This window comes from Hippoglossus hippoglossus, chromosome 13 (assembly GCF_009819705.1).
Source record: "Hippoglossus hippoglossus isolate fHipHip1 chromosome 13, fHipHip1.pri, whole genome shotgun sequence".
In the NCBI taxonomy this organism is placed as follows: Eukaryota; Metazoa; Chordata; class Actinopteri; order Pleuronectiformes; family Pleuronectidae; genus Hippoglossus; species Hippoglossus hippoglossus.
In genome coordinates this window covers 4,375,930-4,394,382 of record NC_047163.1, presented here as the reverse complement: position 1 = coordinate 4,394,382, position 18,453 = coordinate 4,375,930, and the positions used below count along the sequence as shown (strand labels likewise).

Genomic DNA, 18,453 nt, shown 5'->3' with positions numbered 1-18,453 from the left:
ACAGAAGGTAAATATTGTTTTGATTAGCGACTACAGGTTAACGTATGAGCTTCAATGTACAGTACAGTACTGTGTAGCTAACCAGAAAGTGCACGGCAGCAGTGAGCAGGTTCAGTGGTCCAACATCGATCACAGGCCATAAACATGAGAGGTGCAAAAACCCCCATTATTGCTTTTACTCATAGATTAGATTAATATCCTTACTTTAAAAAAAAATAAAAATCACAGTTTGTTCAATTACAGTTAATACAGATGAATGTTTATGAGCCTGTGCGGATTTTCATGAAGCACTTGCTGAAAGTCTATGTTGATATTACGGGAAGTTGAAAGATATATTATTATTACATATTTCTGAGAATAAAACTTGTGAAATTGATGTTGTGATTGTTTTTGTGAATCTTTAAGGTTAAAAACTGGGACTAAAAAAAAAACATCAGTGCAGTCGACGGGTCATTACATATACAAACATTTACATCCATCAATAATGTCGTACTCATTTTTTTTTCTGAGCATTTAAACAATGTCACAATGGAGTCGTTATAGAAAATGGAGGTACACTTTGGACTTTGAAATTTGAGGACCGTTAATACGAGGTTGTGTTTCAGTTTGAGAGCCGAACTTACCGATGTCAAGGTCAGACTTTGCAATGATTTCAATCAAAACACTGCGCTTGCACTCAAACAGCCCCTGCTTGTGCTCAAATGCGCAGATATTTTGTTGCTTGGGCAGATTTCCTGCGCTTCAGCTTCAGCTCTAGGAACGAAACTAAATTGTCCTGCCCTCGTTGTGGGTGTTTTAGCTTTACTTCTGTTAGAGTATTGCACGTACGGGTGGTTACTGTAACCAGATTCATGCACACAGTGTTCCCTTCACTAGTAAGTGAAGGGAACACTGTGTGCATGAATCACTTACTAGTGAAGGGAACACTGTTGACAGCAACTATAAGAAACACAATAGACGCCGTCCTGCATCTTGTTACCGTCTGTGTTTTTTGCCAACAGTACCAACGGGGCAACTACACCTTGAATTCTATTGGTTGGGAGAATTTTTGACGGATTTGTTGCACAAACAAAACTGAGCAGAAATCCGAGAGCAGACGTTTCACACGGGCACAGAAGCAGCGCGAGCACGAGGGGAAGAGCAACTACCTTTACTTAACTCTTAAATATCACAATTCGAGCACAAGCAGGGGTATTTGAGTGCAAGAGTTACAAAATCTAAACGTGAAATCAAAAAAAATCCTGTCCTCAAACTGAAACACTACGCTCTTGAATAAAGATAGGGGGGAAAATCCCCCCCACACACACACACACACGTTAAAACAATTACTGCTCTACTTGAAGAATACATAAAATGCAGAAATGTTGGTTGCCAGCGATAATTGGCAACACGACAATGAGCGACAAACAACCACATCTGTATTTCTTTTTTTTCTTCCATGGATACCAGGAAAAAGATGCAGCGTTCACCACCTGTTAGAGGAAGACGACATAATTCTCGGGGATTAAACCGGTTCTTCCCTCGTATGTTGCTTGGAGCCAGCCTGGTTCAACAGAGGGATAAACTACAGGAGGAAGAGAGAGAACAAAAACAAAAAAATACTTCAGTGAAAGAAAAGAGAAGCAGATTTAGTGTAATCTGATGAGAATCACCGGGTTTGTATTTAATTACATTATTTCCCGGACTTAGTGAATACCAGCGGGAAAAAAAACAAAAACAACTAAAGACGCCATTAGGCAGACGAATAAACATTTAAAGCAGACCAAGGAAGACTCGGGGTCAGGGCGGCTCATTAATTCAGTCCCTGCAGAGCATTTTCAGGCTCGAACGTGGGATCATGTTACTTAATCACACACTTAAGAGTAGAAACTAGAAAAACAACGATAGCCGGGATTCAATCAAAATCAAGAGAACCAGCTTCGGTAATGATCAGATCGGCTGAATAGGGACGAGGAGGACGAATCGGCCTGTGACGCTGTTAAAGTGCTTTGGCTGCTGGTAAATGCTGGGGAGCGTTTGTTGATGTTTCTGCGTTTGGCTGCTGGCTCTGCTGTGTTAACAGGGAACAGGCACTGGTGCCTTCCATCTCTGGGTTACAGTGACCTGCCTGCACTGGTTGTGGGCCAAGTCATCTCTGTTCATGGAAAAAGCAGAGAGGCGATAAAGAAAAATCCCAGGGGCTGTTTGTTTCTTTAGCAAATGAATATGTGGGTGTCACGCTAAGAGCAAAAAACATTTTAATGCGTCCACACAACACTGGGAATTGGCCGAGTACTTGCTGCCAGTACATGACAGACGGCCTGTGTGCAGGGCTCAGATGTCCAGTCGGCCTACGCAAGGAGGCAAGTGAGCTGGGGCGAGAAACTGCTGCAGCACAGTAATCTCTGGCTCTGCTCACCGTTTGTGAAGTGCGCCCCCTGGGGGAAGCTGAGCTCGTGGCTGTGCTCTGCCTCACAGGAGTACATCGCCTTGGCATCTCTGTGAAGACAAGCAAGCAAATAAAAAAAAACAAAAGCGATGTCAGGGCAGGTTTGAAGAGATGAGATGAAGGGAGTGGGGGGGGGTTAATAAGGTTTTAACGGCACCTTCCGACTGGAACTGACTGGGGCGGGGTGTTTTCAAACAGCAGTGCTTTGGCAGCAACCCTGCAACCGTTAGAAAAAACAACAGATCAATATATGAAGGATTACAAACATATTTTGTCACAGAAAGAAAAACAGCTCCTGTGATTAGATGATTATAAAGCAATACTGGTATTAATCAATTTGAGTGGCAGTGCTGCCCCCAGAGAGAAATTCAACCCCTATCTGACCTTTTCCGTCTAAAACCAGTAGGTCCACTTTCCCTTGGCCGTGCCAGCATTCCTCATTGTCTAGAAGGAGGTGAGAGGCGGGAGGTTTCCTTCCTCCGGGGCGGACCGAGCTTCAGCTTTTTAAAACCAGGTGAAAATACATATAACAGGGCTGCTCTCGAACCTGCAGCCTCGGAGTCAAAGGGGACAGCTGCACCTCGGGGCGAGGCCGGGTGGCTGCTACACAAGGACACCACTTGAGATGCCATGTGACCGGCTTCTCTCACACACACACGACAAAGTCAAACAATCCATTTGTCCCGGGAGGAACCGAGCGCAGACGGGCTGCTGGGTCACGTCAACCCCCGGAGCAGGTTGAGCATAATTAAAGCCAGTTCTCCCACCGTAGAGGGAAAAAGACATAAATCTGCTCACACATACTCGTGATGTGATCTTAGAGACCTCTCGATGCTGCACAGTCACAGGCAGACGGAGGAGGAGGCTGAGACAGGGAGTCGTGGCTCCAGGACTTACACTCATTTCCTGGAAACTCTCAGCGTAATCACTACTGGCCTTTTCAGCACTGATCCAAACAAATCTGCATTCTCCCATTAGGAGACATGACTTTTTATCCTCAACATGCCCAAAGAGAATATTATACGTATGCAGCAATTAATATATTGTTTCATTGAATGATGAAAACAGTGAGAAATGCCTGGTATGTTTAAAATGTTCAGAGCCAAGGTAACTGCTTTAAATCACTCGTTTCCTCAGACAAGTCTAAACCCAGACATATCAGGTTTACAATTGAAACAAGTGACCTAATTCAAAATACGGCTGGGCAATGAAATAATATCTGTATTTATCGCAATAGAAATATATCTACATTCCAATATAAATATCAATATATTGCTTATGTATTGTGCACAGTGCTTCTGCTCATATAGAAGAGTTTATAACCAAAACCTTCACTCAGGAGCAAAAACTTTAAACTTAAAAGAAAAATATTGTGATAGTTATCGTGGCAATTATCAATATAGACAGATTTTTTAACATGTTTATCATCACTCAGCTCTACCAGCTGCTCTCAGACACACGCTGAACACAATGATGACTAATGATGACGATCGGTATCAGAAGCAACGATCTAAAGTCATTACACTGAGCCAGGTCTTTGGTATCCGTTGCCCACTGAGGTGTCCAGCCTGCGGCGGAGGACTTGTTTGGCTGGCAGGTCTGGGTGCCCCGCAGGCTTCAGGCTCTCTCTGGGCTCCCCCGTTGACAGACTTTGGACGGATCCAGAGCAGCTCCTGAGGCCTTGAGGCAGAGACACAAATAATAAGTTCTAGTCTGCTAGTAAATGACAAAAAAGACAGTAAAAAAAGTTTGAAACACATCAAATAACTCAGGAAATGATCCATGTCAGAAAGATTTTAATGCAGGTATTTAAATCATGCTTAAAGGGGATGGTGGGGGGGGGGGGTCGCTATCATTCTTTGAAATTACCACGTCCTGGAGGAAGAAGTTATGACAATAAAACAATCCAGTTTACGAATTCAGTCTGGAAAATGACACATTCATGAGGTTACTTTCCCCTTCATTACTGCCAGGGAAACATAATCGATGGTCTAATGACAGGCCGGCCTGACAGATTACTCTTTGGTTGTCCCACCTTCAGATATATGCAGTGATTTCAGGGAGGGAGCAGGTGAACGGCTCGGCAGCAGCGGCGGCCGGAGGTCGGTGCGGACGTGTGGGGCTTTTTTGGGTGCGGGAGACAGCCGGGGCGCAGTGCTGACCGAGGACAGGCTGAGAGCGTCCTCCGACTCCCCGTCTGTGCGGCCCGCGTCCTCCCTGGAGCTGGACTCTGGGCTGCTGACACCCGCGGTGCTCCTGGGGCCGTTGGAGAGCTGCGACGGCGTCCGGCGGAGGTCCGGCGGCGACTTCTCCTTCACCTGGGCAGAGGAGGCGGTTTTGGTGGAGGAGGCGTTCTGCTCAGAGGAGTGGGAGGACAGAGACTCCATGCTGCCCATGGGGGTGCTGCCCGGACTGCTGCTCAAAGCGTCACCTATGCAGGGACCAGAGAGGAGGAATACAAAGCCCTCATTAAAACCTGCCGAGTGAGGAGGTGGTTAATTTATGACTTAAAGAAGATCCCTTTATTCATTCAGCCAGCTCGTAAGAGGAGAAACCGTCAGGGAACTGTGCAGATGTCTGAGAAATATTAAACGCCCCTGACGGATTTTGGCAAATGACGGTGCGATGACCTGCGGTGGGCGATCGCCGCTTTGGGTACTCACTTTCTGCGTCTGCCAGACAAAGTGTTGGGGTGTAGAGGCTGCGGGGCTTCCGGGGCCCCGTCGTCAGACAGATGGCCCGGCTCCTGCGAGAGCCCGGCCGGCTCTGCGGCTGGGGCAGGGGCACATTGGGGTCCGGAGGCTGGTGGAAGATCTGGTGGAGGTCCAAGAAAGAATATTAATTACTGTCCTGAATATTGAGGTTGGGTTTTTTGAAGTTTCAAGACTGTGACTCACCTTGTTGAAGTTCTCAATAAGTATTTCCACCACGATGTTCTGGAACTTGATGTTCATCATGGCGGCCACAGTCTCCTCTTGTGAGCGCATCAGGGTGGGGCCGAAGATGACACCCAGGTTGGACACTGTCATCAGGTTGCACTGGTTTTGTGTGGAAACACTGCAGGTGGACACAACGGGAATCACACCAAACAGCTGCCAAACGTAATACAATTTTAGGATTCACTGCAGAAATACGTACATGACGAGGTGTTTCAACAGCAGCTCCAGCATTTCTTTGTTCCTCTCGGGCAGCTTGTGCACCAAGGCGTGGACGGCACACACCCGGTAGTTCTGATCATCTGACTCTGAGAGAAGGCAAATTGATATAAGACAGTTAGGATGGTGATAATAAATTATTCTGGAGCTAAATACACTGATGGTGCAGTTGTTAATCCAGCTACTAATTCCATAAACTGAATCTGTCTGTATGTGACTCGTATATCTCCAGAATGGTTCATCTCATCAGCCTCACACTTGGTGAGGTGTGGACTTTCTGTGCGATCTGGATACGCAGCAGCTCTTTATTCAGCAGCGGTGACGCAGCAGCTCTTTATTCAGCGCGGCTCAATCACTGCAGGTCACTTTTACAGTTTCAGGAAGAAAAACTGCAAACCAGCGTCACCACAGGTTCGAACAAACAGCTCATGTCACACAGACGTCACTCGAAATTCAAATTGGGGTTAAAAACTAAAACAAAACAACAAAATCCACATTGAAGTTTCACGCTCGTGACTCGAAATGAAGACAGAAGCAAACGAGCCCAGATTAAACCAATTGAACGTCTCAGTTTGACATTTCTTCGGCACACACATGGCACGCTGCCATTTCCTGAGATGGAAAGAGTTTAATTGGTGCAATCGTTGCCTGTTTGATTTTCCTACTGTTGAAACGTTGAAACGTTCAAATGAAGTCATTTCAAATCGTGGTTCAGTTCAAAGCCTCTTGCTCTTCAAACAAGTTAACTGACGGGAGTGTACTCTGCTAATTTAATAAGCCCTCGTGTTTTAATAATGAAAGAATATGAAGTATTAATATTACAATGCGACTGTTAGTAACTGGTCGTAACTTACTGACAGCCAGGAGGAAATCTTTGTGGAGCCTGAAGGTCATTAGAGGCTCGGAGAGACACCTGGTGGGTAAGGAGAAGAGTTGTTATTCCCTGAGTGACACGGCTCCTTTTCAACACATCCACCTTCCCCTCGTGTGTGAGGCAGCGCCGAGCGTGTGACTCACACCGCCGAGGTTTTCAAAGAGACATTATGGAGATAATGATGATTCCTGACAGCTGAGGACACACAGCTGGCAGGGGCGAGCTGACCTGAGGTAATTCTTCAGGCCGCTGGTGATGGTTTTGTTGTCCCACGTCTCCGGGTCCAGGTCCATATCCGCAGGTGCCTTGGAGGCTGTTGGGGAACACACTTTGTTTTTTATATCGCCACAACGATTAAGCCGTAAACTGTCTGAAGAAAAGTGAGGCAGCCTGACACGACCCGGCAGGACGCTTTTAAAAGGAGCATTAAAAATACAGACTGCCTCCTTGTGTAAACCGACTGGAGAGGAGACTCTGAAACAAATTATCATGTGTGCCAAGTTTTACAGGCTTAACTCAATCATTCAGACTATTTTTTTTAAATGTATATCTAACAAGGTAATGACAGATACGAGGCCAGATGGCTGTTACTCCCTCACGCCACAAGGAGGACCTCTTCACTCACTCTACAGGGTCACGTTAGGTTTGTTCAAGCTCAGGATTCAACCTGAGATGATGGAAAATAATCATTATTTAAAGATAATGGTCCCCGTGGTATTTGTAAATTACAGAATCAAACCTGGTTGTTTTGCTGCATGTCGTGTGAGAATGATATTAAATATAAGCAGTATAAAGAAACGCTGAAAGGGCATAAAAAAACTCTTCCTTGCATTGTGAATAATCATAAACGTTGGATTTTTGGGCTATTTTGACCCAATTCTGCCGCAGGGCCGTGAGTGGGAACATGTGTTTTTTTTTTGTGTGATATCAAGGCTACTTACAAAAGACTGTAGTCATCAGCCTCTGGACTTTGGAGTTGACCCCTCCGATTCTGTACAGGCCCATTGTGTTTATGCCTGAGAGACCAAAGAAAGAAGGACATTAAAGAAGTGGAACGAGCAAACAAAGACAAACCCAAGCATCGCGTTGCCACGGCCACCGACGGATGAATGGAGCGCATTGTTATTCACAGCCGCAGCGTGTTGTGGCTGTGTTTGAACGGCCTCACCTCTCGTCTCCACCAGGTCAATGCATCTCCGTACGAAGTTAAATCCCGCCTCATTAAGAAACGCTGTAATACAACAGGAGGAGAGGGTTCAACACACGTCAGTCACTGTCTGGGTTAACCACGCATCAGGCAGGGATAATAAGCTCTGCCCGCGTGTTGCTGCTCTGACTAATAAGATACGACCCCCCCGCCGTGCTGGAAGGATTCACCATGTCAGCTGAGTGCATGTATGTCAAGTGATTGTGTTAATGAACACACACGCTGTAGCCGTAGGTAACAAAATATGTTATTTGATATGTGTGTGTTGGGGATTTGATCACAATCCTAAAAAAGATGAATTAAATGAAAGAGGATTAATTTAAAATCAGGAAAAAGGGTTTGAAAGGATTAAAAATAAAAAAACACTTACTCTCTTCTCTTTTGCTCAGAATGGCCGGAAGGTTGTAAATCTAGAGAAAGGTTGTAAAAGTCATTATTAAAGCCTTTCTTCACAATACCAGGAAGAAGAAGAAGAAGAAGAATTATTGGTTTTCCCAGCACTCCTTGACTGGTCTATTATTAGCCCAAGCTGGCCGGTGAGGTCATGGTCTCTACTCTGACGCCACCAGTAGAGGACGCCAGTGACGACGAACCTTCCTAACCGGCATCAAGCACAAAATGAATATTTCAAAGACAACCTGGCAACAGTTCCTCACCGGCTCCTTGCCATCCATGGCCTCCAGCCACGATCTCCTGTTGGCCTCTGACGGTGCCTGCAGGGTCATGACGCCATGCCTGGACAGATTTCAGAGAAAAAGCTGGTCTCAGTCTGATCCCAGTGCCGCTGGGGCCCCGGGCAGAGCATGTTTACACTGGCTCAGACCACTATAAAAGGACTAGTGCGACTAAAATAGCTCGTGTGCAAAAATTCTTGCCCTCAAACGATGCGGTGCCCTCGCTTGGCTCGGTGCGTTCGCATTCCACACCCCCGTCATTAAAAGCTATACGTGTGCTTGAGATTAGAGTGATTCCTTGTTTTTGCACCCGACATGCACACACCGTCACCGCACATGAGCGTTTGTCGCACTGCCTCGGCTGATACGACTTCGTCTGATGATTACTGTTGTAAAGAAATTAAAAAAAACTCCACCCCACCAGTAGTGACAGTTAGTATACGAGCATGGAGCCACGTCAGGTTGCATGTGTTACGATGAATATAACACATGCACACATGCAGCAAAAATAACCTCTGTGGGGTATTTTTGACATGCAGATAGTTTGGGTTTTAAGATTTCTGCACAGTGGATTGTGTGTTTATGAAGAAAACATGAAGACGTCTGTGCAGAAATAGAGACCCAACGTTACTCTTAACCCATAAAACAACCTGCTGACAGATCTAGAAAAATACACGTTACTGTAGATTGAGACAGTTTTTATTGTATTGAGGATGTAAAATTTAACACTGCTCATAAAACTCTATTTCCACAGCAGACATTTTGACTTGTTGTAGCAACGCTTCATTTTTTTGTGAGTCTTTCCCAATTTGGGTTGAGACATTTGAGGCAAACTGTGATTTGTGAATATGGGCAATACAAATACAATTTAATTGATTGATTGATTGATTGATTGATTGATTGATTGATTGAAATACATAGTCACGTCTGACCTGAAACCAACAGGAATTCTGTTTTTTGATCTTCTGTTAAAAAGGTGCATTGGGCTCCATGCTGAATTTTCGTAATAAGATGGATTGTGTCAAAATCCGAGCAGATCAAATTAAAATACCTTCTGTGACTAAATAAACAAGTAACCTAGGTGTAGACACCCTTGACGTTTGGCCTGCTTCTGTCTGGGCAGTGGGTACAACAGCATGTTTATTATAACAAGGATAAATGGATGAGCCCGAAGATGACTGGAGCTTGGCCCAGACTGTCCTTGTGGTTGGAATAAGCACCTTGGGGCATCGCTGTTTATGATAAATGAGTTGTCCTGCAAATAAACTGCAGTTATTCTCCATGCTCAGCAACAATCGCCAAGGGTGAGCGGCGGCGGCGGTTGCGGTTGCAGCAGCGGCCCGGCTGGTGCGACGCGGCAGCAGCAACACTGTGATGAGATAGTTCTGTAATATTCTGAAGTGCACATCATAATAATGAGCTCATATCAGGCTTTCATGAATTTGGCTTGATCAATGCAGCCGCTGTTCCTCAGCAGGGAGCCACTTTACGGTGTTTGATTTCGGCCAATCTCTTCTCCCGCTGCCCGGTCACAATACGAATCAGTTATGAATATTCTCATGAATTAAAAAGAGATTTCTGATTATTGGAACAAGATAAATCAACATGTTATTCAGGAAAGTAGAAATTTAAACCATTTATCTGTATCCTTGACTGAGTGGTGTCTGATTCTTCGTGAAGCGGGAATTAAGAATTTCATGAAAGGTTTGAGAATTACCAATTTGAATTTTGATCACATCAGAAATTTGAGATTGTGGCGTGAGTGCAACAATTAGCAGAACGTTCATGCAGCACATGCAGCACGGGTCAGTTCACATACCGGACTTTATAGAAAAACTGAAGCGGTCTGAAAAGAGTTCCACGACAGATGTCATTTCTACATTCACACGAACACAGAGAAGAGAGACGGGAGTTGGTTTTAGAAGCAGAGTAAATACAGACGTCGTGAACGTACAACAACAACAAACGAGAGCGAGAGATAGAGAGAGAGAGAGAGAGGGGGGGAGAGAGAGAGAGAGAGAGAGAGGGGGAGAGAGAGAGAGAGAGAGGGGAGAGAGAGAGAGAGAGAGAGAGAGAGAGAGAGAGAGAGAGAGAGAGAGACACATGCAGGACACAAACAGCTGAAAACATGTATCACTGGTCAACGGGGGGTCTTTGAAGATGTGAAACCAGGTTCAAATGCTGTTTACTCCCCAAGATAATCTGGGTTAATGGCCAGAATCGGGTTCAATGGAAAGAAAAATGCCTGAGGAACAAAACATCAACTAAACTTCTATCTTAAAATATGTTAAATGTAAAAAAAAGAAGAATTAACCCCTGTTAACTGTTTAAATACGACCGTTGTAATTAAATTTACTAAGCGTTGCCATGGTTGTCAGATCCAGGATTTGTTTTTCACTTTCTTTATTATAGTCAGATTTAACCTTTTCCTTGATTTCTTAATAATTCATGGATCTTGATGACAAAAATCAATGGCGTGTTCTGCCTTATAGTTTTAAATTCAATGTCTGAACTAGAAATGGATAAACAAATGTCAACATCCTAGTGTTGGTGGTAATAACTTTAAATATCAGAGCAGGTAAAGTGATAAAGCACATTCAGAGCAGGTAGATTACTCGGACGGTCACAGACCTCTCCACCACTTCGATGTCGAAGCAGAATCGCTTGTCGATGGAGTCAGTTTTCCTTCGAATGCAGGAGCGGAGCTTGAACATCTCCGGCTGGCTCAGGACGAGACCGTTCTAAAATAATAATAAAAACAACAACAACACACGAATAAACAGCCTCTCAACTATGAGGACAAATAGAAACATGAATCCACCTTCTCTGACTCTGACTCTGCAAATGCAAAATGTTGATACAGGTCTAAAAACAGAAATATGACTGTTTTACTAGTGCATTAAAAAAATACTTTGATTTAATGCACAAAGTAAGAAACAACTATAACTCCATTATTTGATCAGCACAGACTCTCAGTCGATGCCCTAAAAAAGCTAAACCTCAAGGTTATTTTGTTTCCTTGGTTTCCCTTCTCTTGTTATTTGTGGCTTGTGTTGTCTTTGAACCGCCTTTGTCTTCCTCCAGTTAAGTCTTTTGTGTTTTGAGGCCAATTTGCAGTTCTGTCATCTTGACTTGTTTTTTTTTTTCCTTCCTCTGGGGGGGGGGAGACATTCTCATCAGCCTCAAAGGAGTTCTGGTTTCACCCACACAGATCACAGTCTTATCTCAGCTTGTAGCATTTGTATGTGCAACTAAACCTAAGTAAACTTCCATTAGATCGAACTACCTGTTTCCCGGCCGACTTGATGTCCGTGTTGCTCATGGCGAAGGTCTTGCTGTCTTTCTCGTACGTGCAGTAGTGACGGATCCACGTGCATCCCAGAGGACCTGCGTCAGAAACATACAAAAAAAAGGAAAAGTCAAAGTACTTTTCTCTGAAACGCAGCCTTCTGGAAGGACTTCTGAAAATCAATTTGCAATTAAAGCGTGATGACTCAAAAGTTGTTTATCAGTGCCGATAAAAATCTACCATTTGTGGTATCCCCCCCCCCCTTCTTGTTTGAGAACACATCAAAGCGAGAACAGGATGAATTATGAGTTCTGTGTCAGATGATCTCTTGTGCGGAGGCCTGGGAGAAACTCAAGGCATGTTTATGGTGATGGTGATGGATGCATAACCGTGCACTTAGAAGTGAGGCGCGAGGGGGGGGGGGGGGGAGCTGGCCGGGCGCCCAGCCTGAGAGACTCACGTTTCTCCTGGACGTACAGGAAGCCCTCCATCGTCCACTGGCCCAGGGGTTTGTAGTCCTGATCCGCGGACCTTATCCTCTTCATCAGCTTCTCCACTTCCTGCTTGGTGCTCACAAAGTTGTTTCGTGTCTGTGCACGAAAAAAAAAAACATGGGATTGTGTTACAGATGACATCTTTGTGTACTGTGCGATTTCTCATCCGGGGAAATGTCCTTATTTTGCCAGAGACTGCAAATAACGGAGGATTCACAAACAAGCGGCGAATGATTCATATTTGTGCAGCTGCATGAGGACACCTGAGAGAAAGACTAACACTCTGGGAAGCTCTTTGGAAAATACAAACACTGCATCTTATCCAAACACATTACATTCATCATGGAAAAGGATGAAGCCAAATTAGGAAAGAGACTCTGTTGTTGATGCTGCAAGAAATCGTCTTTCTTCTGATGCATGGGAGAAGATGAGAGAGCGTCACCTTCCCCAGCTCCTAGTGGAGCTCCCTGCTTCTGAGGCCACGGAGAAAGGGGATATGGAGTGGAAAGTTTCAGGGCAATGATGCTGACACTTCTGGTCAGAGTGAAATTTTGGCCCCCGGGCTGCAGGAGGTGAGGTCATAGCGATAGAGGGAGGAGTGGGGGGGGGGACATGTCAGCAGCTGGGGTTTAACTCAAACGTCTGACACAGGGGCATTAAATGGGTAACTGCCTGCAACACAACACTCGGAAAAACACACATCCATTTGTGAAAACTCCTGCCTGTTGCATCGGGCCCTGATAAGCTGCAGAATGTGATTACGTGGCTGGTTGCCTTCTGCGCACAACCCCCGAGGTGCTGAGACTTACGTTCTGCAGGTTGAACTGGAGCTGCTGCTTGTACGGCTCGAACTCGTGAGCCAGCTCGTATCCTTCGTGGTAGAACGTGAACAAACCCTGAAGAAAGGCCAGGAGCTGCAGAGGAACCACATTTCAGGGTGAGTCAGAAAGAATACAGAGCTCTATCAGCACATTTAGAAATGTAATACTGCAGCTTGGAATTACCTTTTTTGAACACAAGAAACAACAATCACAGCTATAATCACACAGTTATGATTTTACATCCGGCCATCATCTGTACCACTTTTCCTTTGAGGGGAGCTGGAGCCAATCCCAGCTGACGTCGGGGGTGCACCCTGGACTGTAGTCGCCACCGAATCGCTAACTATTCACTCAGGTTTACAATTACGCTCAATTTAGAGTCTCCAATCAACCTCGATCTGCACGTGTGTGACTGTGGGAGGAAGCTCCACAGAGAAAGACCCCGGCGGAGACGAGAGTGCGAACCAGCGCACCAACGTGCTGCCCACAATTATCACTTTGTAGCTCTCAAACACAGATTTTTGTTTTACTTTCATCTGCAAAAAAATGTTATTTGCTTTAACTACGCGCTGTCAATCACAGCTCGTACACGTTCACACTCTGAACATCCACTTTTGGATTATGTCAAAACCTAATTACATTTTAAATGAACAAAATTGTACTTTGTAGAAAATATAATTAACACATCTGTTTAAATTTAAATTGTCACTGCGGTGAATATCACACACCGGCGGAGAGGCACAAAAAGAAAGTTTCAGAAAGTTCCTCTTCTGTATGTCTGACGGATACTGATCTTATTTTCTGTGAATCACAGACACATCACTGACCATCGTGGAAAAAGGCAGCGACAGTATTGTTGCAGGAATAAAAAGCTGATCCCATCTCGAGCGTATAGGATCCCAGCAACACAGAGCTGCTCCGAGCCGCGTCCTCAGACACAGCCGCTGATTTGATTCCTGGGATGAGGCTTGGTATATCAAATGTTCAAGGATGAACCATCTTATCTGTGACCAGATTCATCACAGGCAAGGCTGAGCCTTGTCATTTCGCCCCCCCCAGCACTACCTGGGCCTGTAGATTTACATTTCTGGCCTGGGCTCCGGGTGAGCTGCCAGTGGATGTAAACAACGGGGAGTGGGGGGGCTTTGAAAACGGCAGATTTGCTCCCATCTCACGTTCCCCGACATTTAACACCTCGAGAGCGTAATGTTTCCTGGTAACGTCTCAACTAAACACGTTAGAATCGACGGCATTTATCTGCACGGTGGGGGGGAGCTTTGATTTGCACTTGTACTTTGTCTAGTTTTGTTTGACAACAGCCAATTTATTTAACCACACAGACACTTCCCCCAAAAGAACTGACTGCAATAACACACAGACACTGAGTGATGAAGAAGATGAATGTGTGGAATATATAAGCACTGTTATTTACCTGTGAGAGATGAATACTTGTGCACGTTTCATGAATTAAAAAGCTTTAAATAATCTTTGTACTTGTATCAAAGTGTTATTTTGTGTGAATATATTCCACTTAAACTAAACTTTTCACTACATAAAGTAAAAAGAGGCAAAGCAGTTACAGCATCTTTGATAAGCACCCAACACAAACTGAGCAAAGTGTGAAATCCTCTCACCGGCTCGACGAACTCAAACTTCTTCTTCTCTTGCACTTCCTGTATTTTGAAGACGTACTCGAGGGACGCGTCGTAAAAGAGTTGCCTCTCCTTGTCGATCTGAGCGTCGGCCTGGGAATGAACAAACAAACCGGGGTCAGTGCCACAACAAAGACAGGGGTCAAGCTGGGAGAGCAGCGAGTGGGCGGGGGGTCAACGCTCACACCGCCACCTGGAGACCTGTGTGTGTGCTCGGAGAGGTAATGAGCAAAGAGAGGGCCACACAAACAAATAGCTTTATTTTTAGGCGACACCCAGCCAGACACAAAGCAGCATTTACTCAAAGACATGATGGGAATGAAAGAAGAGGTTGTTGTGGATTTACCTCCTGCAGATACGCCTCCTTCTTCTTGGACGACAAGCCCAGGTGCTTCTCGAGTGTGGAATAGTATTTCTCCGTTTCCTTATCGAATTTCTTCTTCCCCTCCTAAAGAAAAGGTGCACGAGACACATGAAAGGGATTAAACGCTTTACCAGAAAATGTGTCATGTCTCCTTAGTGTGTGTGTGTGGGTGTGGGTGTGTGTGTGTGGGGGTGCTCGAGCTGCCACTAGGTGGAGGTCTAACTGCATTTTCACATGCCGCCAGCCACATGTCATTTAAAATTCATGTCAAGAGATTATTACGAGCCATAAAAGTGGCATATGAGCGCGTAATGACGAGCAGACGCCGTCGGCATGGTCAACAAGGACCGTGCATTATCAACCGGGCTTCTGAGAAATATACACGCCATTATTCTCACACTGGCCCCGGCTGGGGGGGATGGAGGTTCACGGGAAAACACCTAACACTGTAAATCATCGATAGCATAATGCATTTGGCGCTGTCACAGACAGGACTGCCCCCCCCCCGTCGTTATGCACCACCTCCAGAGACAAGTCAAGCTCCGTAGGCACGATGGTCCCAGGACTCCCGACAGTGTCCCACAAGGCTCCGAGTGGGGAACAGGAAATGGGCTTTTCATGCCAGATGCCCATCTATAAAGCATATGGACTGAGAGATTGAAAACTGCCCCCCCCACCACCACCACCACCCAAAAACCTGTATAAACCACTTCACAGGCATTAATCAAACTCCACCCAAGCAGAGAGGACCTGGCCTGCGTGAGGGCATCCAAGTCATCTCAATCTGCAAAGTCTGACCTCCAAACCAAGCGTTGCCCACTTAAGGTCCATCTCGCCGCGCCAACATTCGGAAAGTGGCTCTGACGGAGGCCGGAAAAAGTTTGGAGGCAGCAAAACCAGAATCTCGCTTGTTTGTTTTCATTTCCACGACCCCTGAAATTTAGCAAGTCTAATCTACTAGCATGCTACTGATATGACCTAGAACAGTGTTCCGCCTCAGCAGCCCCCACAGCATCGGAACACACCGGAGGGATTCAGCACAAGGCACCGTAACCCTCCTACATAACTATTACAAGTACAGCACAAGAAATCAATAGATAATTTCATGTAGTAGCATCTTATTTCCATCTTTCTTGTCATGTCTGGCCTGGGAAAGCTCTTCTCGGGAGGAGGAGGAGGAGGAGGAGGAGGAGGAGGAGGAGGAGGAGGAGGGAGAAATAAAATCAATTACTCACTATTCATAAACAAAGAGAAAATAAACAGGTGGATGGCAAAATAAACATGTGATTAAATTTTTGCGCAGACAGGAAATAAATTTCCCTTAAGGACGGAGTAGTTTTTTGTTTTTTTTATTACAAACAAAGGGGGAGCTGCCACTGTGACTACTGTTGACGTGACATTATTCTGTGAGCACGCACACAACTGAAGCACAAGGAGGAAAAAAAAAGGAAAACCCAACAAACACACACACACACACACACAAACACACACATTCGCCGCAACTGCACAGACACAAGCACACACTCGCTCACTGGGGATCAGATTAAATTAAGAACTTTAGGTGTAGCTGAGCCCGGCAGTCACAGCAGGAAGCTACCAGCACTGCTGTCCAGTGAGTGTGTGCCAGAAACACACACTCACACACACACAGTCACACACACACACACACACACACACACACACACACACACTATATGTCTGCCCTGACACTTTCACACTTACAGTATGCGGTGACTCAGAGCTGTAGTGACTCCGTGAGGCAGAACCAGCCTGATTAAGTCACAAAGTGTCCTGCTTTTGTTCTGTCTTTGATGCAGCCAGGACATGTATAAACCGGTGCTACTGTAATGACACCCCAGCAGAACACCAGGTGTTTGTTGGTGTGTGTGTGTCGAGTGAACCCACCCCCCCACGGCTGCCTTCCACCCTCTGGATATGTTTGTGCAATAAGAGTAATATGGAACATGAGCCGTTTAAATAGCAGAGAAGGGCGCTGCAGTGCAGGCGAGAAAGGCTTTGAAGACCCACCAGATGTAGATAGATCTGTACGGTGCAGCAGCAGCAGCAGCAGCAGCCTGAAGCACCCGTGAGGTGGGAGTTTCTGATCAGCAGTAATCAGCCGGCTGAGGACGGATAAAAACCCAAAGCACTTCCCAACACTCTGCGGTGCACGAAACACACATGACCTCAGCACTCGGGGAGATTTCCTCATCTGAACTCTTTGTTTCGGAACCTCATGAATAAATCAGACAGCAGAAAGGAGGAGGTTCTGATGTTCCCATTCCTCGGCGGAGGAATCCCTAACTGGAAAGGGTCTGGTGTTGCTGTTAACGGTACTCCGATGCCAGCTGTGGTACTGGGCGAATTGGTAACAGAAGACAAAAATAATTAAAAGGCAAAACCCGTGGGCAGAGTCTGGGCGTCAGGTGTTCTCTGTTTGTTTCTGAGAACAGGCACGGACATGACAGAGGGAATATTTGGGCGCGAGCGGGAAACAACGCCAGTTCTGACACCGGCCCTAACGAGCCTCAGGGCCATCATATCTGAGCCTCATCTCCATGGCAACAGATGTAAGCGGCAAGGGAGGTTGTCTTTTTGTGTGTGTGTGTGTGTGTGTGTGTGTGTGTAGAGTAAAGAACCCCAGATATCACACGGCACCACGCTACATTTCCTCACTTCTGTCCAACACCCTGGAATAATGCAAACATCAATGGCCAGCGAGGCGTCACGTGCAGCATATTTCACCGCATGTTCGTTTTAAATGGATTCTCCCGAGCAGCGACATGATAGGGAGAACGCTGCGCCCGGGCTGAGCTCATTAGAGGCATCTAATTGGAGCAGGGGTCCAGGATGGTGATTAAAGAGCAGTGGCCGGAGTTATTTTGATGCTCCGCCACACATGAGCTGCTCTGGCTTCCACGGGGGAGGCGGAGGCAACAGACGGCTTCGCTTGGAGTTTCAGATACTTTGCCTCCAAAGCCAAAAAAACGCTCCTTCCTCATACCTGAGATCCCACTTCCTGCGGAGACATCACAGGCAGCGAGACGTCGGCCAATTAACAGAGAATAATTACAAACATCTGCTTCCGAGGAGCTGAAAAACAAACACGCTGATTTTCATACGAACCATATGAAGTGTGTGAGTCTGAACATTTATCTGGTCTATGAAACATTATCTATAATAATAATAAACGACAGAACAAAGGCTCCATTCACTGAGCACACTTTGCTGGTAAACACCGACACCTCCTCTGTATCTGATCTCACGTAAGGTTCTGAGCCAAGAAAGGGAAAAAGCCGGCGTCTTCACAAGACCAATCTTCAAAAGCTTCTTTATTATTATGGTGTGAAAAAGTCTTTTGACAAGCTCTGCATAAATATACGAATGCACTGTATCCTATGGGGAACCCGGAGGCTTCTCCCTGTCAAGATCCACTGAAACCTCGCTCTCTCCACCTCCCCGCAGAGGTAATGAGTGGGAAGAGGTAACCTGAGT

At 45.8% G+C, this 18,453-nt stretch overlaps 1 protein-coding gene across 4 annotated transcripts in view; it reads right to left on the bottom strand.

The window, feature by feature from the left end:
• Positions 1–1,425: 1,425 nt before the first annotated feature.
• LOC117773359 (rho GTPase-activating protein 42) overlaps positions 1,426–18,453 on the bottom strand; it is a 61,812-nt gene continuing 44,784 nt past the window's right edge. Inside the window, exons 5-25 of one of the 4 annotated variants that reach the window (XM_034605200.1) lie at positions 14,941–15,042; positions 14,577–14,687; positions 12,931–13,035; positions 12,088–12,217; positions 11,625–11,725; positions 10,970–11,079; positions 10,158–10,214; positions 8,321–8,399; positions 8,035–8,074; positions 7,626–7,688; positions 7,399–7,473; positions 6,686–6,770; positions 6,438–6,496; positions 5,567–5,672; positions 5,326–5,485; positions 5,092–5,242; positions 4,464–4,859; positions 3,952–4,108; positions 2,586–2,645; positions 2,399–2,478; positions 1,426–1,564 (exon numbers count right to left, since the gene is read on the bottom strand). In XM_034605200.1, coding sequence (XP_034461091.1) covers positions 1,476–1,564; positions 2,399–2,478; positions 2,586–2,645; positions 3,952–4,108; positions 4,464–4,859; positions 5,092–5,242; positions 5,326–5,485; positions 5,567–5,672; positions 6,438–6,496; positions 6,686–6,770; positions 7,399–7,473; positions 7,626–7,688; positions 8,035–8,074; positions 8,321–8,399; positions 10,158–10,214; positions 10,970–11,079; positions 11,625–11,725; positions 12,088–12,217; positions 12,931–13,035; positions 14,577–14,687; positions 14,941–15,042 — 2,316 coding nt within the window. In that variant the 3' untranslated portion in view covers positions 1,426–1,475. Of the gene's footprint in view, positions 1,565–2,398; positions 2,479–2,585; positions 2,646–3,951; positions 4,109–4,463; positions 4,872–5,091; positions 5,243–5,325; positions 5,486–5,566; positions 5,673–6,437; positions 6,497–6,685; positions 6,771–7,398; positions 7,474–7,625; positions 7,689–8,034; positions 8,075–8,320; positions 8,400–10,157; positions 10,215–10,969; positions 11,080–11,624; positions 11,726–12,087; positions 12,218–12,930; positions 13,036–14,576; positions 14,688–14,940; positions 15,043–18,453 lie in introns of all 4 variants that reach the window. The other 3 variants (XM_034605199.1, XM_034605202.1, XM_034605201.1) reach the window with 3 other exon arrangements.